Below are 21,690 nucleotides of genomic sequence, written 5' to 3'. Positions count from 1 at the left end.
GCTAGGCATTATTATCCCTTGATTGGGCTCTTGTTAAAATAATTAAAGCTGGGGCCGGCCCAGTGGCGTAGAGGTTAAGTTCACGCTCTCTGCTTCGGTGGCCCGGGGTTTGCTGGTTTGGATCCCAGTCATGGACCTACACACCACTTATCTAAACCATGCTGTGGCAGGTGTCCTGCATATAAACTAGAGGACGATGGGCACAGATGTTAGCTGAGGGACAATCTTCCTCAGCAAAAAGGGGAGGATTGGTGGCAGATGTTAGCTCAGAGCTAATCTTCCTCAAAAAAAACAAAAAATTAAATCTAAGGAATGTGTCTTAATTTTGAAGAAAGATAATTTTTCCACCTCTCAAAGATTAAAATAGAGAAACCTGCAAAGAAAAGGAAATTTCGCTTTTAAATAACAGATCTCTAGGTTCTTGATTTGCATCCTCTGAGTCTACTGAATGTATCATATGAGCACCAGTAAGCAGATGTTGGGGGGACACAAGTGGGATGTGGAAGCAGGAATCAGCAGCATCTACAAACTGGCCAATGCTTCTATATTGCTGAACACCTGCTTTTTTGTATTCAGACTGTCGGACCCATCTGCTTTTATATTCTGTTTATCTACTATCAGCCATTTTGGAGTTTTTAAAAGGCTTTAAAAGTGATTGGGAATTCTTCACAATAAGCTAGGAATCCATACCACACTTTAAAAACCCTGTGCTTTTAGGATATTTCCATTTAATCCTCAAGAGAATAGCTACCTTTTAATTTAGGTGCAGTGTGTTATATGTTATGTAATTAAAATGTTTTTCTTGCTTCCCAATTACTTATTCTCAGACATCAACATTTAAATTGCCTAAACGGATACTTGGCCATAATGTGATATATTAACAACAGATGCATAGTGACTGAATGTAAATGATGGTTTACTTATCCTTTCTCGTTAAAAAAGAAAGAAAAGCATTGTAAAAATTAATGAAAATTCCTAATTCTTTATAAGCTTATTTTCTAGATATGCAACTGATGTTCTCAGTAAAGATAGTCTTTATAAAGTACCTATTATGCACCAGATACTGCACTAGGCATTTTGTCCAAATTATTGCTAATCCTCTCTACAGTCTTACAAGGTAGGTATTATTATCTTTCATTTCGTAGATGAAGAAATTGATTCTCAGAGAAGTTGAGAAAATTGTTCAGGGTCACACTTGAGACTGGGGATTTGAACTCTCGTTTCTCTGGCTCTTCTACACTGCTTTTCAGAAACATCGTCATATCAAAGAAACGGTCCAGTATGTGATAAAAGGTTTCTGTATAAGGAATCAGGGATGGTACATTTTATTTAGTTGCAGGTGAGCACACTTCATTGGGTTTGTGAAGTTCCGGACTCTTTCTAGCCATTGATAGTCTATAGGCATTTTATTTTCTTCCGTAGTTATTGAGAAATACTTTTTGCACTTAGTCCTCTGCTTCTGCCTTTTTCAAGATTTTTAAAAAGTGCTTTTATGTAAAAATAAAGAAAAGGAACAAGTATGGACCTGTTTCTAAAAGTTTACGACAGCTAATTTGTTTTTTCCTTGAGCAGAAATTTCTGTCTGTCAACATAAGGTCCCTAGTAGCCTTTCGAGATTGTAGTCAGAATTGAATGGCTATATTGTTACATGTTTTCTCACCTTTCTCACTACATAAAAATGTAATCAGTGCAGAATAGACCCAAAAGATACAGTTATTCAAATGATTTAAAAGCACAGTGTTAATAGATACAATCTATATTTATATTTCACTTTTTTAGAGCACAGCTCACATATACACTATGAAAATCAACAGTATGAAAGTATTAGGCCTCTTCAGCCTAGAAAGGTAAACACTTAAGAGGATAGATCGTGTTTTTGTTTTTTTAATCAGGATATTGGTAGGACTTGAAAATTTCTTAAATCTTTCAGTTCAGGAACCCCTTAGCCCTACGTTAAAAGTTCGGGGAAAATAAGAGGAATTCTATTTTCTGTGGTAAATAATAAGATTTATGGAACTTATTTTTCCAAGCAGTGCCACAAACTGAAAGTACAGATAGATTTGATAAGTCCTGAAATGAAAGATTCTCAGCTGGTTATTAAGGAAAGATAGAAATATCTGGGCTATATCTCCAACCTTTGAGTTTAGTGGTCATGGTTAAAGTGTAGGTCATTGGAGTCATAATCAGAGACAGTAAGAGAACGGAATGAGCCATTGAACTCATGTGTTGTGTTCTTATGTAATTAACATAGGCAGTAGTAATCTCCTTCAAGTTCCTGGCATACCTCAGACCTTCTTCTTGTTCAAGAAAATAGAGCCACAGTAGTCACAATTTTGCCACCTTTGCATTTCTCTTCAATTCCCAACCCTAACTACTTTCCTTCAGTAACACAACTGAGGCCGAGATAGATTTCTTTTCCACATTCAGTACTTACTTTTGGATCAATAGATTTAGACTTATTTTGGTACGTATTTAATTAAAATCTTATGAGCAGATGAACTTCCCCAAAGGAACTGGGTGTAAGAGGATGGAGGGCACTCTCAGTTCAAGGATGTGGAAAATAGAAATTTTTAACCGAAAATAAAGAATTAGAAAAATGAGCAACCAAAGAGTAGTGTGTCCATGAAGGTCAGAATTTCAAGGAGAGGGAGGAAACGCATGGTATCAGAGACAACAAAGGGTTCAAGACCTCTCTGGCTGTGGCCCATCAGACACACTGTAGTTGGACAAATCTTACCACTTTCGTCCTAGGTCTCTTCCCATGCAAAGGCCTCTCTGTTGCCTACATCAAGCCAGCTGTCCTCAGTTTCTAAGGTGTTCCATAATCTAGCTCCACTTACTAGCCAATTTTAGTTCCCACAGCTCCCCTCTTTCAGGCTGACTGTCACCATCTTTATTAGATTATATTTTTTTCTTTTTCTTCTCCCAGCCCCTCCGCAATCACCATCTGTCAATGTTCTATTCAAGTATGCAGTCTTACAGTTCTTAATATCTGGGTCATATTCATTAAAACTTAGTTAAATAATAATGATAATGATAGGGGTAGCATTCATTTAGTGTTTATTATATGCCAGGCACTATGATGATAAGCTTTTATATGCATTATATCTTGTAAGCCTCAAAATAATCTTATGATGAAGGTGTTCTTAACCACAGTTCTACCATAAAGTAACTTGACTGAGAATACAATGATAGGAAGTAGTGTGCACAAGATTTGACCTTTAGGTCTATCTAACTCTAAATCCATTAAAAGGATGAGCTGTAATTCCACATCTTACTCGTTAAGTGTTTTCTGCTCTGTGTCCTTATTTTCTTAACAAAGTTTGAAATTCTTGAGGACAGAGGCAATGTCCTGTGCATATCTTATGTCTGTCAAAACAAGTAGGACAGTGCTAGATCATCAACTATTTTCTTATTGATTGATTGAATATGGATTAGATAGGGTGAGATGGTCAGATTTCATGGTGACAAAAGCAGAGAAATTTTCTTCTGATTCTAGTCATTTTTCTGAACTATGTGTTGTTAATTAGAGCAATGTTTTATTAGGCGACAGTGGATTGGAACCAGCCAGTGTTCAGTTTCTAGGGATTGTAAATTAGAAAAGGATCCGTACTAATTCCCACATAGCTTGCCCTAAGCATCTCTTCCATCTGGATGTTCCTGAGTTACATCCTTTTATAATAAACCTGTAGTTTAGTAAGTAAAATGTTTCTCTAGCCGTTCTAGCAAATTAATCAAACCCAAGGCAGGGGTCATTAGAATCTTCAGTCTATAGGTAATTGGTCAGAAGTACAGGTGACAACCTGGACTTTCAATTGGTTTCTGAATTAGAGGCAGTCTTGTGGGACTGAGCCCTTAACCTGTGGGATCTGGTACTATATCTAGGTAGATAGTGTCAGAATTGAGTTAAATTTGTGGGACACCTGATCGGTGTCTACTGAAAATTGGAGAATTGCTTGGTGATGTTGGAAAAAAAAACATATTTGAATTTCAAATATATGTATTTGCCTACTAAACAATCAGTCACAGTATTGACTAGAGAGAGAGTCTTGCCGTCACAGACTGGTGGAGAACACAGACAAAGCTAACAGGCAGTCACTGTTCAATATGATGAGGCCCATGATTGATATTCAGAAGAACAGTGGGAACATATAGGAAGACACCTAATGTAATCTTGGGCAAGTCCAGGAAGGATTCCCAGGAGATGCTTGGGGTTTCTTTTAGTGTCATTCAAGTCTGTGTATTACATAAACAGTTAAGTAAAATAGAACTAGGAATTGCACAACGGTGCAAAAAGAGGCCAGAAGAGTCCAGCTTTATGCTTTTTACTTTCTGATTCAAGATAGTAAAACAAGACCAAGAAGTCTAAATATCAGTACAGTTTAGATTACTTACCAAATTAAAGAGGTTGATGACAAAGTGAATCTTCCATTGCTTCTAAGAAGGTGGTTAGTAAAAGAAATAAATTCCCCTACTCCTCACAATTGGCGCCAAGAACCACCCGCTACTTCCACTGTCAGATAGGTGCCAGATATAAGTCAAGGTTATTTTCTATGCATTAAATGAAATAGCACCCAATAAAAAGTTTAATTTGGATTTACCAGAATAAATGTCTGCTGCTAGGAGGCAGTGTTCTCAAACAATGAGAATTGTGAATAGGAAGTTGGAGAAGAAGCCATTTTACTCTGTAATCTTTAGCAATCTCCTAACCACTCTTTGATTTTCCCCATCTAAAAAAAAAAGAGGTTCATGATACCCACCCTGTCTGCTTTGAATGTACAATTTTTAATGGTCCAAGAGAGACAATATAATGAATGAGCCCTCTCTCTGCCAAAAGGAAGATAATCCAACTAATTAGAGATTTAGAATAAAATTTTATCAATGAGATATAGGAGGGAGAGAAGGGGGCCATAGAAAAAGTAGGTATTTTGTCAGCTACTTTCCTTGGTTGCTAATTGACAATTTTATCACTTTAAATCAGCCACAGTATAGGGAAAGGGCATGATTTCAAAAAACATGAGCATTTACTATTAAAAAGAAGCAAACAATAAATTAGAAAGTGTACCAGGATTCTCTACATGTATGGGTATATGGCTTATAGAATATTATTATTATCAATGCAATGATTCTGCTGTAAAAAATCTGTGAAGATGAAATAAAATTATTCATTGAACTCTTCAAAAAAGATATCTCCTACAAATTCCTAATTGTTAATGATCATAATCAAGCTGATTTCAAAAGAAGGGGAGAAAAAGTAGATCTGAATGGAGAAATGGAGTGCTATAGATTATAGAATTTTTTGTTCATTTGTATAGTGGACTGTCATCTTGAAGTAAATGTGAAATGGAACAAAGTTGTTTGTGCTTTGAAGATTAAAGTATTGTTCATCATGCATAATTGAACAAAGTTGAAATTTTGTAGGTATGAAACAAACAAAAAGCCACAGCTAAGATAGCTATTACAGGAAATGGAGGAAATTAATAATAAAAGACAATACACTACCTCATAAATACATGCTCATCATGAGATTAGAGGATGAGAGCATTAAGCAAATACCCTGATTAATTTAACAATTTAATCCTGGAATCGAAGTACAGATATTTCAGAGTTCATTTGTACATAGACAAACCAGAAATACTAAATAAACAGCTTACTTTTATAAAGTAAGATTTTTAGGCAGTTCTTGTGGATATGTGAAGATAATATCCTTTTAAAATAAAGATTATAACTAAGCAAGACATGTTTGTTGTGAATATTTCTTAAATAAATAGCCAAGTTTCTATGTCCTTTGAAAAATACTAAATATTTTAAGGATTTGGGGCATTTCTACCTTACATGCAGTGATCTTGCCTTTTATAATTTGTTCTATTCTAAGAAACTGCTAGGAGCTATGATTTTTAAAAGACTGCATTATACTAGGAATGTAAATGAGGGGGAAAAAAAGGTACTTTCTTAGGTCTCAGTATTCAGAGTAGAGTTTAAATTACCTCTGCTTAGAACATCTTTGAATACCTTTTTGATACATAAAATAACTTATCAAAACATATTTTTAAATAAATTTTGGAGGATTTTTAGAAAGTGCAAATAGTGTAAGAGTAGTTTACTAGAAAAGCTTTTATTTTATATCATGTCAACACTTGTGAATCACTTTATTTTTTTTCCTATCAGCTATTTGGTAAAAGCCCACAATTTGCCAAAGTGGTTAATAGAACACAAATATAGACATTTCATGTGATGTACCATGTAAATGTAAACCTTTGTAGTTACATGTTTTTGTAGCAAGAGAATTGTTTTAAAAGGCATGTAATTTATTAGCTATCGGTAGCTTCTTTATTGCCTTGCCGCGCTGCAGTAATAAATAAAAGAAAGTGAACTGATTTTACAAATGGCACACAAGGTGCACATTTTGTGGGAAAAAAGTCTTTTTTTAAAGAATTGGCATTAAATCCTTTTTTTGTGATGACAAAGAGGCTAAGAGTGCAAACTGTATTTTCTGTTTATCGAAAACAGTCTTTTTTTCTCGGGGGCATTTTTTCCTATGATCATCAAGGGATTTCAAAAGCAATAAAGTGTGGAATCATTGTTCGACTTGAACAGTATTAAAACTTAGGTTTTAATTTCAGTGAAGTAATAAGATTTGAACCTGTCTCACATTACAGCACTGTAAGGCATTTAGCAATTGTATTTTAAAAGAGGTTTTTAAGATGCAGCTCACTTGTAAGCTAACTGTCTGTCAGTAATTAATAGTTTTTCTTCAGCATAAGCTGTTGTGATCAGATCAAGAAATATCTGGGTTTTTAGTAACACATTATGATAATTGTGAGTGTTTATTCTTAATTAGTCTAAACATCTAATAATTTTCAGCTTCTCTGGCTGCTTAAAAAGAGAGAGTGACGTTTAAAACTACAGTGTGTCTTTGGGCTTTTAAAAATATGAACGTACATGCACATGTATATTTCAATAAGCTTTACACCCAGCAAGATTATATATCAGTTGACTCATTCATTAACCAGATATTTTATCCTTCAATGTCATTTCCTTGTTTTTAGACATCACATCTGTGTATGTAAAAAATGTTGCCAGATACAGTACTCTATGTACAGCTTAACCCAAACTGACAATCTGGATTCTTCAGTACTCAATATTGAAACTTATCATTACTTCTCAAAAAAGGCTTTAAAATATGAGCATTTCTATTAGATCAATGTGGCAACATACTTGCTGATGAAAGATTGTAGTTACCATTTTGAATTGCTATTGAAAATAATTGCCTCTACAAAAGGAAACATCTGTATGATAGCACATGGTTAAAGCTGCCATCAATTTTTAACATTTGAGGGTTGAGCTATGACCTTTTATGATGACTGTGAACAGTAACTGCCTCCATTAGCCATAAGTTTTGTTTCTTTATTTTAGTAGATGGCCTAGACTGTAAATATTAGAGAATCTGAAATAAATCAACATATTATCCTAAGGATACAAAATGTAAGAGCTATTTGTGGTTGGGAACCTTTGACAGATAGTTTGGATGAAGCAGATGATTGCCTGCCCAGCGTATCTGGTCTCCATTGCTATGCCTGCAGGCAGTTTAGTGCTATGGTTGTATATTGATGTCAGGGTTAGTACTGAGTGGCTAGCAGTGACAGATGTCTATAATTACAGGCAATGCTTCCAGTATTTCTGAAAAGCCAGCCTATGTTGAACAATTATCTTATTTCTGCCTTGCCAAAGAGCATGTTCCAATTGCTGGTATTAGCAATGGTGAATATAGTGCTTCATCTGCTGCCTTGGGACGAATGTGGGAAAAGCGCTTGGTTATAAAACATAAATGCAAAATATTTTTTCAACATTTTGAATTAGTTAAGTTCAGTGTTTTCCTAATTTTTATCTCCCCATAATGTTTCTGTTGAAGGAATCTTGAAATGATAAAAACACATTTGGCATACTTATTGGGATTTTATCCCCCCCTAGGCCTGCGTGGCTCCCCAGCGCCAGTATCGTTTGCTTTACTGAATAGATGTGTTTAAGCAAAGTTGGCTTTGAAACAACTTTCCCCAAGGTGAATTACATTTTCTTATTGACTCCCATTACAAAATTGGAAGTACATTTCCATGGGAAGACAATTTCCCACACTTTTTAATAAGGAATATTATAAAATGATAGACAATGCTGAAATGTGTGAAACAGCTTAGTACGTTGGTAGCTTTACATTTGCTGAGAATTGCAATTTTCAACTTTTGTTTTGACCCTAAGCCTTTGGCCTCTTATTTTCCTTTCCCTTTTCCGAGTGTTCATGACCTCTTCCTTCCATGCTCCCTCTTGGCCCACCTTCCTGACTCATTAGAAATGTTTTCATGCTTAATGGTCCCAGTTCTCAACTTTTTTCCTGGTCATTTGTGTTTGTGAGACATAGACTATAATATCACATTCCCAGCAGGTGCAGCTAAATACTCTCCAACCTTAACATTCTTGAAGTTCCTAGAGTTCAAGGGACTGGATATTAAAACATTATCTATGCTGTAAGTTACTAATTCTGTATTTTCAGGTAATATAGAGTGAGAAATTCCTAGGAAATATCATTTGAGAATATGTTTTATCTTCAACCTTAATCTAACCTGTACTGTGTTTCTACTTTGTGCTTACCTCTACTTTGTGAAGTTATCCATCACATTTTCTCATTTAGTCTTCTCAGCAATATTCTATTTTGTAGGTATGATTATCTTTGTTTTAGGGAATATGAAAAAGATTTCAGAAAGTTTAAAAACTTGTTCAGTGGCAGTCCCTGGATTTGGAACAATCCATCATACTCTAAACCCAAGTTTGCTTTCCACTGTGTCACATTGCCTATGTATGTATTTTGGCATGAGCCCAGGCATGATCAGTTTTAGTGTAAGACCGTCATCACAAGTTTCATCTCCATATTTGCTGTTTTATTTCCCAAGGAAAAAACTCATCTCTGCAATCACAGATTGGACTGCTAGTCCTGGCTAGCCATCAGTCACAAGAGAACTAAGCTAGATCCTAAATATTCAATATAATCCATTTTACTATAGGAGAAGCAACTCAACCCATAGTCTAGTGTCAGAGATCAATATTATATTCATATATGAAAGGCAGACCCTTTCTATTCTTGCTTGGACCTATCACACAAAAACTCCTTTGATAATTTAAAACTCTTAATGTTGGTGTTTTGGAACCCAAAGATTGACACGTCCATTGCCAATCTTCCTCACCAAAAAAAAAGAAAAGAAAAGGACTGTAGTCTGGGTGCATGCCTCATAATCTTAATGTCAGACTAATGTTTGACAATGTATTACTTAATAATAATAGTGGCCATTTACTAACCACCTATTCTAACGGCTAGTAACTAAATTCATTTGGTGCTTACTGTGTACCGAAATCTTTCCAAGTTTTCCTAACACTGTGTTAGCGGTGCTATAAGTAATATAACATTTGATGACAATAATAATAATAGCTAACACTTACAGAAATTTTCCTATGTGCCAGGACTAAGTGCTTTACATAAAGTAACTACTTTAATCCTCTCAAAAATTCCGTAAATTAGGTCCTACTATCCTCAGTTTTTATTTGAGAAAACTAAGGTTTAAAGGGTAAGCAACTTGTTCAAAATCGCCTAGTAAGTGGTGGAATCCAGCTAGTCTTGGGTTTCAGAATCCATCCTTAACCAGTTGACTGGACTACCTCCTAATTTGTGATATTACTTGTTGTGATATTATTCTTTCCATTTTACAGATGAAGAAACTGAGACTCTGAGATGCTAAATAATTTAACTAGGGTTAGAGAGTTAGTTCATTAAGCAAAAATATTTATTGAATGTGTGTTATCTGCCAAGCACTGTGTGAGGCTAGCAAGTAGCAGAGTCCCACTTAAAACAGCATGTGCACTGCATTCCACATGCATTCTATGTTTCCTCCTAGTTTAAGTTACCTAAAATATGTACTCAATTAACTTGCTCATTTCTCTTCTTACTGAGAGGAGAATATGTTTCTTGGGCAACCACGTATCATCTTGGTCCACCAATTGGGCTTTTGCATATGTTATAGCTAACGTTCAACATAGAAGTGTCAGTAAGAAGGCTAGGATGGAAGCAGGAGTTAGCCTATTGCTGCAGATATTGTCTGCTCAGAAGAACCAGATATTAGTGTTTGAAGGAGTTAATGGACCAACAAGAAGTGAACTCTGATCCATTGCATTTGGGGTAAAGTTAAAGTTTTCACTAACTAGGCTAGTGTGAGAGACAGGAATTGAAAGGTATAAAGGGACTATAGGAACAGCATTTTTAGTAAAATTTGAGAATATAAAGAAAAGAGCTGATTTGAAAGAGTAGTAAAAATATAGATGTCTTTGACCTCCCCCTGCCTTTTTCATTCCTTGGGCCATTATTCCTCTACTCTTCATGTCAGGTCGTTCTTCCCAGAGGGACAGAGAGTTGACTATCTCTTAGGAGGAAGGTACAGAAGTTGTTTTAGTTGTAGAAAATAGGACATGTTTCCAAGAGGCAATGTGGAGGCCGATATATTAATAGGAAACATATGGATAAAATAAACGTTTGAAGTAGAGATGAGGACCTGGGGAAGCTCTCAACACGCACTATAACTATAATTTGGTATGCTTAAAGAGGATTTGGGGGAGAGTGTGAGTACGAGAATTGCATTAAGTAGGGGAAGACTCAATGATTTACTTGCTTTCTGAATGACTACAGAAATGAGTTCCATTTATTACAGGTGTACTTTCACCCATCAAAAAGTAACTTGACCTACTTAAATCATTAGCTCCAGTTGCTACACTTGCATAATGAGAGTGCCTCATGGGAAACAATGGTACTAAGAGATCTTAAAAACAGTTCTGTCAAATATTATTTATAATTTGTTCTTTTTAAGGGCTGTCCTTTAGTAATCAGTTTCTTGAATTATTCCATGGAAACAAACCCATTGTAATCCGTATAACCACATGCAGACTTTGAACAGCACTTAACCATGCCACTGTTCATTGCCTCCAGAATAAAATCAAAGTCCCAAGAATATTTTAAGTGACAGCCACAAAGATCCTGAGCCACATTTTCCCTGTATTTGAAATTGGGAAGGCCTTCTGCTCTTCTCTTACCCCTGACGCTAGGTGGCAGGTCCCTAAACTCTGTGCTTTTTAGGTTGTACGCCTGAAGAGTGATGTGTCCAGAGTTCCAGAGAAGGCTTGGAAAATAGTTAAGGTGAGTTGAGTTGCTGGTTGTTGTGGTGGATCACCAGTCTTTATGCCTGTCTCAGCACAGCCCCAGATCCTTATTACCAAAGTAGACACGTGCTCACAGTGATTAGTATAGGGGTACATTGTCTTGGTTCCCTTTTTTATACAGTATGTAATCCTACAGTGTGCATGGTTTATAACCAAATGTTCAATAGTCAGCTAAGAAGCAGTGGTAACTGCAAAGACTGTCTAGTGTGATTGCATAGTGTGAAAATATCCCAGGTTTTTTTATTATAATATTTCTGAAGTGGCCAGTTCTAACCAGTTATTCAGACCTGAAAGGAAACAGTTTGATTTGGCTACATTGAATATCATCTGTTATTGAACGGAATCTATAGTACATTTATCTCTTGTGCCAGAATATGTTTCTGGCTGATAACTTTCAGAGGTGTGGAGGATTAGAATAAACGGAATCTTTTATTTCTTTATTCCCTACCTCTACCATCAGCCTGTCACAAACTTCATCCAGCATCAACTTCTTTGCTCCAAAATCTAGTCATCTCATCTTGTAAATTTGCTGTTGCAAAGAATTATAAATAAAATACCTGAAATGCCGCTTTAAACCATGGTCTCAGGACCTTCTATCAAAGTTAGTCAAGCCTTCTTCCAGTAGCCTTGTGCCATAGCTGTGGTTAGCTGCTTCTTATATGGGCTTGGGAACATAATATATTACCCCCGGCTTTACCATGGCTTTAGCCACAGAAGACTAGTTTAACAGAAGCTTGGCCCCAGACATGGAATGAGTTGGCAGCCAGCAAGAGCAAAGCTGTGTCAGGACAAATGTACACTCCCCATCTTCTCTAGTTGGCTTTCAGCTGGTTGCACCACAGGAGTCTTTCTATGGGCCGTGTATCCTGTGACCAATAACTGGTGCACTCAACCCAGGTCCCTCTTGGCTAGTGAAAGCCTGTCGGGAGACATTAGGTTCATGCTGGTGAAGATCCTTAGTCAGTGGCTCCCTGAAGGAAAAGGAGGCAAACAGCCAGCTTCTGTTGAACAGGTGGTAGTTAGACCTTAGATCTGGTCAAGGTTGGGAAGGAAAGAATCTCTCCAAAATTACCAGTATTGCTGGTTTTCACACTGTACCCGTACGTCTCTTTCTAATAAATGATTGTTTAGAAACTAGTCTAAAAATATCTCTGGCAGCATCTGGAGTCCTTCCTTAGCAGTCTGGATTTGGGCCCAAGTTAGGAATGGAAACCCCACTGGGGTGCAAGCAAAAGAGGAAGCATGTTCTTAGCCATGCATCAGTGGAGGCCCCTACTGGGAGAGGGGATTATCACAAGGCAGCAGGCAGCCCTGCACCCCAGCCTGCTGAGTTCATGCTTTGTGCCACAGGATGTGGAGCGAAGGAAATGTGAGGCCAAAGTGGTCGCTCCAAGTTTTCTTATACAATGGCTTATTCAAGCAGATTGGGAGTGCCTCTTAAGAGATTTGTTAGGTACATGTCCCCTTAGCAAGATGACCACCACAGATGGTGGGTTCAGATATTCTAACTGAAATAAATACTTAACATTCATATTTATTTTATATTTCCATAGCCAGCTTTTCTTTATCAGATGCCATTCTGTATTCCCCTGGATGAGACAAGCAAATTCGTAACCTTTTACCGCTTGGTTTCCAACATAAATTATGGTTCTAAAATTAAATTCTGGCAGAAGATTTTTTTACCGTATTTTGGCCCTATATTTTGTAGTGTTATTTTAAATGATACAGAAAAATTAGCCAAGATTAATGTGGATCTTTTCAGTACCACTGAGTTTGTGTATTTAATATGTAGCAATGATGTTTGTACCATTAATTCTCTTGATGTGGTCATAGTTAATTGTGATGATCGTGTTTTATTCTGCTTCAGACATTAATGAAAGAGCTCAGTATCTTTAGTTCCAAACGGTTTAAATCTAAGTCATTAAATGCTCTGTAGTTCCCTCTCACACCTCTTCTTCTCCTCCCTCCCCTGCCTTTCACTTTAATGGGTCTCTCTTACAGAAGGCACTGCATTGACCCTAAGGGCACTTGAAGCCTAAGACAAAAATATGTAAATTGGTTTCTTACTCATAATAAGTGAGTTCACACTCAGTTCCAAAATTCTTTTCCTAAAGAACGTTAATGCTTTCATTATATTGGATCCTTCCCAGTGACAGGTTTTGTTTTACCAAATTACAACCGGTTAAAAATCTTGATTGATAAGGCATTTCAATAGATTGAAACAGTACTTTAAAATTCACAACAGTTGTCGGGGTTTTTAAAAACTTTGTGGTATCAATTTTGTATTATTGGATGCTAATTTTTGAGAATAAATTGGTTCAGGAAAGTATATCATCTGATGGCAGAATACTTTGTTGTTCATTTCCACAGCACTGCTAATTTTCTGCATTGAGCCTGCTTATAAAAGCTCTTTGAGAAGTTATAACATCTTAAACATTTATAGAAGGCCTAAGGGTATTAACTTACTGTAATTTTCTGAAGATTCATTATCCAAAATCTTAATTCATTATAACAACTCTTATGAAAACCTATAGAACCAGTGTTTTCTCTTATTTTCTTATTTGCTCAGAATGAGAGATTCATTGTTCTTTTTAATTTGTTTCATGTGGTGCTTTTGAGTACATTTCATAGAGGGCTGTTATTGAATTTCTGTGACTGTCATTATATATCCATACAACCTTTAGGAACTAATATTCTGGGTTTCCCAGTTCTGTAATCTACTTCAAATTTAAGGATTGACATAATTAGTTTCTTCAAAGTTATAACCAGCATGTTAGAGACAATACTGCAGATACCCAAGACCAAGGATTAGGATTGGAATGAGAAAGCAGTTTAAAAATTATCGCAGCACGTGCTTTTATTCTTTATTAAGTTAAATTTGCAACTCAAAATCCTATTGCTATTTGTGTGTTTATTCCCTTGTGTGGTTTTCTTATCTTGTCTGGCTTCCCTTTTGAAAACCAGACTTAAGATCATGTAAAGTACCTGCACATGCACTGGCAGTATTCGTCATTTGGTTAGTTGAAAAGTTAAGGGAACGCATTGGGTCATTGGAGCGTTATGTACATATCCAAATGCTCTTTTCTGACATTTAACAGAATCTTCCCAGTAAAATAAATAGAGATAAGAAAACAAACATATTAAAACAGTTTTTTAGGAGCATGCCTTCCCAAGTCTGTAATAGTGATAATTTCTTACATTTCTAACTATTTCCTGTATTTCAAGAGCTAGGGAGTTGGCTAACTGTTAACTGGGTAATTTTTCTAGCTGCTAAGGCAAGACCTAGAAGTAGAAAGAATTTGGTTTTGTATCATGAAATTTTGAAGATTTGTGCCTTTAACAAACGCCCTTTCTGACCGTGATTAGAGTATGTTCATTGACTGAATATAGCTGTAAAGATTTCAAAGTTACTACAGATTTTAAGGTTTTGTTTGTTTTAGCCTTCTCTGTGCCATGTGAAAATCTTCAAGGTAAGCCCCTTCTTACCATTCTGTTATTTTTTATGTAACAAGTCTTCTCTTGAAAAGGTGTTAGCTACAGTTTGAGCACCTGCTGTGAGAAGGGTCTATGAAAGGGGAGCAGGAAGGGAAGAGGCGTTTGTTGAATAACTACTCAATGCCAGGCTCTGTGTTAGGTATCATCATTTAATCTTCCCAAAAGCCCATAAATTAGGTATTATTAATTATTCCTGTTTATAAATTATTAATTATTCCTCTGAGTATTCAAAGAAGGCGAGCTCTTCTTATTGAATCTACAGGGAGAGCTTCTTCAAGAAATATTATTTAAGCATTAAAACCACATCTTTTTAAATAACAAAATTTTACCAGTGGTCACCTCTGGTGAGTGGAATTTTGGACATATTATTTTTACAGAAAAAAAGGTCTGTATAAAAAAATGCCTTTTTATGGGTTGTTTTCCTCTTGTTAAAAAATTATGAATGAAGTAGAATTAGCTAAAATGTGCATTTTAGCGTTATATTCTTTTTACTCATTTAACAAACATTTGTTGAGTATTAGGCCTGGGAGATGAAAGAGCATCATCTCTGCCCTCAGCAAGCTTGTGGTGTAATAGAGAAATACAGGCATATTAAAAAAGAAAGAAGAGAGGGAAGAAGACAGTCGGACAGGCAAACACTGGGTGATAATTTGTGCATCTCTGATTGTGTGGAACACATAACCAAAGGCATAACCATTTGTTTAACTTCGTTGTATCCTTCAGAGAAGGGTGGACAACACGAATGGGCTTTGTCTCTTATTTCTTAGATTTTTGCTTATTTTTTGCTATGATCAAATTATCATAATTGATTCTGAAATAAAAGATTAGGAATCTTGAACTAAAAGTGAGTTTTTTCCTCTTCTTGCATTCCTTTGCCAACTCCTGTATCCTTCTTTAATGATTATTGTGATGTAGTTTCTTCTTGCTGTCATAAAAATTGCTTTTGGTTAGGGGCCAGCCCCGTGGCTTAGTGGTTATGTTCAGCGCACTCCACTTCAGCTGCCCAGGCCTGGTTCCCGGACACAGACCTGCACCACTTGTCAGCCATGCTGTGACAGTGACCCACATACGAAATAGAGGAAGACTGGCACAGATGTTAGTCAGGGTGAATCTTCCTCAAGCAAAAGGAGGAAAATTGGCAACAGATGTTAGCTTAGGGTGAATCTTCCTCAGCAAAAAAAAAAAAAAAAAAAATTACTTTGGGTGAATGATAAAAGTTTTAATGTTGAAAAACCCTAAATATTGTGTCAGAATTTTTTCTATAGAAAACTTTCATTGACTTGTGTTTTATGATAAACAGTTCTATAGGTATTTCCTCACTGGACAGATAGATTACTTCCCACCCCCAAGTTATGTATGTCTGTGGTATAATTAAATTCCAAGTGTTTGAAGACATTTTCATATTATTTGTGACTTCTCTGAATGATAAGGTGCCTTGGAAAATGTGAGACAGTCTTTAAAAGAAATGCAGTAATCATACATTGATTTTAAATGACCCTGTCACACGTGAAAACAAATCAGATTGTTGCTCTTAATGAGCTTTTCAATTTACTATTCAGTAGATCAGATAAGTGGATTTAAGAGGTAATGATCCTGTTTAGTACTCAAGCTTGACTGTCAGATCCTAGTAGTGGAGAGAAATCCCTGGAGACAAAAGCATTGACACACTGCTAGATGGGATAATGGGAATCAAAGCTAATGGATGATAAAAGGAATGGTGCAAGTTACAAGGATAATTGTGGATTAAAGCACTGCCATGTGTCAATGTTGACTGTTTGTTCTATTATCTTATTGGGTCAAATCTGATGCTTTGAGAAACTGTTTTGACAGCAGAGCACAGCAGACCTGCCTGCCTAGCTTTCTCCTTCCTCTAATGCCAGGGACACAATAGAAAACTTCCTTGTAACAACTATCAATAAAAAAAGATATTTTTAAATGTTAAATTGTCTTAAATGTTTAAAATCACATTTTACTTATTATATTTTTATTATCCAATTGGCATGCATAAAATCAAAATTTGATTAATTCTGAGATTTGCCGTTAAAAAATAGCATATATAAAGTCTTGAAAATGTAAAATTTTGATTTTACAAAAATACAATACAGTCTAGTGGAGGAAATGGACATCCAAACAATTACAGTGTGGAAAGCACCATGATAGAAGAATGAAGCAAACGCTGTGGGACCATAAAGGAGAGTGCAACTCACTCTTCCTGGGAAGGCAAGGAAGGCTTCAGAGGAGATAATTTTTGAATGGGATTCGGGGGAAGAGGAGGAAGAAGGCTGATTCAGGCAAAATGAACAGCACATGAACTCATAGAGGTGTGAAATTGCATGAGAAGCCTCAGTGATCCATCAGCATTTCATTGTAGCTTCAGGTTGAGGGAAATGGTAGCAGATGAGGTAGGTTGAGGCCAAGTTGTGAAGGGCCTTGTTTGCCATCAATGTCAGATTTTCCAAGGAACCAGTTCGCTCCCATCCATGAGAGAGGTTTGGATCAGGGTGAGACAAGGGAAACTTCCCTTTCTGCTATTATTCTTCCTTTGAGCCTTTATGTGCTTAAATGTTTCTGATCATTGAAGATTGCTGGTAACTAACTTCCCTAGGTTCTCTCTCTCTTTTGCTCCCTCTTCCCCCAAAACACAGTGATCTTACAAACACAGTGATAGCTTCATTCTAATAAGAGATGAAGGCCTACTCTCATGAGCAGTCACAGACATAGTATTTGAAGTGATTTTCTCTGGGGCTCAGAAGTTAGCAGAAGAGGCAACAGGAACAATCCTCCTTTCTTTCTCTCTGCCCCAGCTTCTCCCCTCCACCCTTCTGCCCCTTCTTTTTTTTCACTTCCCCTCTCTACCCGCCTGGTTCCTTTCCCGCTCTCTCTCTCCCTCTGATTCACTCTACCAGCCTCAGGAGTTTCTGGTCATAGGACTTAGGCTGAAAGCCTGGAATACAAGATTCTGGTTTGAATAGTGTTTACAATCTGAATATGAGATCTCTGCAATGAACAGCTTTCCTCCCCTGTATAACCCTATAACTCTGGGTGATTTGTGGTGCCTGTGATTTTTATCTCACCTTCGCAACCTATGGCAGTATAGCAATCTAGTTTTTACATATGAAAAAAGGCAGAGGGAGTGAAAGCTAAGTTGCCATACAACAGGAAGTAGGCAGATCAGAAGAAAATGAGAGAACACAATCACAGAGGATCAAATCACAGAAGAGAAATCCCATACAGCTGGTGTCTGGCAGGGATAACCTGGAATCACACCAGAGCATCAGGGAGTATGGAGGTGTCAAGCCACCTCTTAGCTTTGCCAGGCTATTAGGGAATATTCCATTGGCTCCCCGTGGCATTTTCCCACTTGAAGTGGGATATGTGTTTATAAGCTCAATGTGGCTTCGGTTGGGACTCAAATGTTGCACCCCACACTCTGCGACCAACACTCCCTATTTGGAAGCTTAGTGGATTCCAGGCCCTGATGTATTCAGCAGAGAATCCCTGAGCCTGGAATTTCAGTTTCAGCATGGAAAGTAAGACCTATCTCTATATTTGGGGGAGCTTAATTGAGATAGATTTGAGGAGAATATCTATAAATTCTTTATCTTCCTCTTATTTTTGAAATCCTCATTTTTATAACTGTCTAACATAATCCTGAATTATTCGATAGTTTGCTGAAATCTGGAATAGATAGAAACTTTTTGAATGTTGGAGCCGTTTATTGAGGCACTCCATTTTCCAGCCCTTTACAGACGTATGCCCATCTTTGAGAAAGGGGTGGTTTACCACTTTGAGGGAAAAAAAAAATCTGTGTGGTGTGCTGGTAATAAATTGAGTTTGTGGGTGTCTGTGTCTCTGTATGTATTTAAAAATTAGACGTGCTTCCTGGAAGAAAAGGAGGGTAAATTTTTAAATTATAAAATTTAAAAAAATCCTGCATTGCTCTCCCCACCCACTCCCGACTACATTGTGGATACATCAATGCATTAAATCTTACATTTGATCAGTTTGAAAATAAATGTTGATGATAAAGCTTTTAATAATGAAATGTTTTCATGCAGGTATATGCCCGTATGTCAGAAGTCTTAGGAATAACAGATGACAACCATGTTCTAGAAACATTCATGACGAAAATGTGAGTTCCTGCTTTGGTTCTTTGATTTTTCTTTTGTTGTTGTTGCTTTGAATCTAATAGATCTTTTTACTGTGTTTAAATCTCTTCATAAATATTAAGTTTTTAGTAAATGACTTTAAAAATGATGTTTTAATTCTTAGAATACTAGCATTGTTCTTAATTGAAATTTAATTTCACGTATTTAAAATTCACCATCCAAAAGACATTGTTATTTGTTAAGGTACCCATACAACTGCAGTGTGCAGCCTCAAAACGTGGCTTTAAAAAGTTTACAGACTTTGACTCTTCAGGTCAATTGGGCAGCACTTTTTTTTTTAATTAATAAGAAAATACCCAATTTCATAGACCAACTGAAGAGATTATTGCAAACTGTGATCGTTGAGAGAGGTTTGATTGCCTTAAGACAAGGCATTCATTGATTCCAAATGGAACTTATAGCTATCAGAGACATATTCGTGGAAACTGTCCTTAAATTATCCTTGTAATATTAGCGGAATTAACTGCTTTCTAGTCATAGGCATAACTTTGTACTTTTAGCCTAAACGTGTATGCCTCCCCTTGGCATCCTCTTTATCAGTATAAACAGCACTGTCTTGTTTGCAGAGAACAAAGCTAGAGAAACAGTCATGATCATAAGAAGTGAGTTTTGGAGCCACAAGTTTGGTGGTTCGTTTCTTGGCGGTAACTTGTAAGCCTCTATGTGACTTCCTTTGTAACTCCTGCTGTCACTCCCTCTTTGTTTTGGTTACAAACTTAATGTTTCTTCACTGCAACAGGCAACTTTTTAACTTACAAAACTAGATTTATAGAATTATACACCATTTGGAGAGCAATGTTCATTGTTCATTGATTGTATGCAATTTTGATTGCACTATAACAAGAGTAGAATAGAAAATGTTTCCATTGGTATTTAAATCTGCTTTTCACTTGGTGAGTTATTTATAATTTAGGTGATCTAACTTACATGAATGCATGTGTATTTCCATGTTCTCCCTACGCAAGCAAATACCTTACTTATAATTAAAAACTTTTTTTTTTATATTTAGTGTTACAAACCTTAAATACTGGGGAAGACGTGAGGCTGTAATTTCAAGAACTCTTCAGTTCCTTAATGACCTTTCTGTTGGATATCCTTTTTACTACATATCTGATAATTTATATAAGCAACCTAACATGCATTCTATTGGTCAGGTATTTTTCTTGTTTATAATTTTTGCAAGTTTTTTTTTTAAGTAAAAAGCCTTTCGTCTACCTTTATCACATGTTTTTGAAAGATTTATGTTAGCTACATACTATGAAGCATTTGTTCAGAGTCACAACTGAATTATATGGATATATAGATTCCTAACTGGTGAAAGTTATGTTTATACCCACCCAGATTAATAAATAGATGGATAAGAAAGTGTGCAGGCACATGTGTTTTAGTCCATAATTTTTCCTAATTGTCAGGAAGTTCTTGTTTTACAAAGAAGGCATGTAACTAATTTTAAGAAGGTCAAAATGTTCTAAAAATAGTACCTTAGAAAAACTGAATTTCTAAGAGTAAATATATCTTCAGTATTCTTCATTTGAAAAGAATATTATTTTCATTAAGAGTCACAAAGGAGTAATCAGAAGAAAATTATAAGGTTTTTGACCACTTCTTTGATTATCATTCCCACCAAATCAATATCTTATTTACTCTAAAATAGGATTTCCCATTACACATTAAATGTTTAGGTTGCTCTCTTTAGCAGATTTTTCAAGTCTAAAACCAGAATCATCCTTTCTTATTAGATTATAGTTGATAATATTGTCATGTTTCTACCGATGAGAGAGAAGCATGTAGATTGTCTTTTATATGTTAGCTATCAAATATATAGGAGTTGTGAAAAATAAGTGTTGGTTTAGTTAACCACTAAGATTAGCTGATATTTTAATATGAAAATAGCGTTATGAAAATGGGTGGCGTTGGATGGAAATCTTTAATGTAGGTTCACTCCAGGAATATGTTTGTATTAGTTAAGTTTAAAATTGTGTTTCTTGGCAAACCATGAAAGATTTCCAAAGTATTAGACACCCACTTTTGTGCTGGAATTTAATATGCAACTTTTTATTGGAAAATAATCGTCCTTGTCTGGCAAAATCCACCATGCAATATTTCTGTTAGTAGGTATAATGCAATAAAGACAGGGAGGGCTATTTATCACTACAAATTTTGAGGATTTCAGGATTCTTTTTATTATTTTAATATATTTCTTTGATATTAAATCAGAAAAATGATAAATTACACCTGTCCAGGCTGTTTTTCCTTTTTACTGGAAAGTGATGTACAACCCAATTCCAGTGGTCATTTTGGCTTTTTAAGATATGTATTTTTTCTTATTAAAAAAAAAAAAACTCAACCTGTATTTTTTTTTAATAATAGTGCTCAAATACTCTTTATTTCTAACATATGAAGTGGTTTATAAGTACTTCCTAGTATTGCAAACTCTGGCCTTTTCACAATGAATTACTTTGAGAGCATATTATCTGGAAAGAAGCTGATCTTATTTTATAGCACATACCTATTGTTTAGATTCACCCTATTTTTTTAGATTGAAAGTGAAATCTAATATAAAATTAATTTGATTTGTATTCTTTTTAGTAAACTTTACATAATGCCTAATTTATTTGTACCTGCAGTTTAAGATATTTTTCCTCTCCCCTTATATCTTTATATATTCTTTAATCCTAAAATTATAACCTTTTATTTTACAAGCTGGTTATTGTTTTTGAGCACTTCTTCTTGAAGCTAATAAAAAATCATATTTTCAGAAAACATTAAATAAAAG

At 35.8% G+C, this 21,690-nt stretch overlaps 1 protein-coding gene across 12 annotated transcripts in view; it reads left to right on the top strand.

Moving 5' to 3' along the window:
- RANBP17 (RAN binding protein 17) overlaps window positions 1-21,690 on the top strand; it is a 335,841-nt gene that overhangs the window by 223,632 nt on the left and 90,519 nt on the right. For 7 of the 12 annotated variants that reach the window (XR_011425470.1, XR_011425469.1, XM_070233918.1 and 4 more), the window contains 3 exons: window positions 11,168-11,227; window positions 18,804-18,877; window positions 19,924-20,004. Coding sequence is in view for 9 of the 12 variants with exons in the window: in XM_070233918.1 (XP_070090019.1) it covers window positions 11,168-11,227; window positions 18,804-18,877; window positions 19,924-20,004 (215 nt within the window). In the remaining 3 variants the exon portion in view is untranslated. The remainder of the gene's footprint in view (window positions 1-11,167; window positions 11,228-18,803; window positions 18,878-19,923; window positions 20,005-21,690) is intronic. The other 5 variants (XR_011425471.1, XM_023617254.2, XM_070233917.1 and 2 more) reach the window with 1 other exon arrangement.

The sequence above is a fragment of the Equus caballus genome, chromosome 14 (assembly GCF_041296265.1).
Source record: "Equus caballus isolate H_3958 breed thoroughbred chromosome 14, TB-T2T, whole genome shotgun sequence".
Lineage (NCBI taxonomy): Eukaryota > Metazoa > Chordata > Mammalia > Perissodactyla > Equidae > Equus > Equus caballus.
The sequence above is the reverse complement of the archived record's forward strand: the minus strand, read 5'-3'. Positions and strand labels throughout refer to the sequence as shown.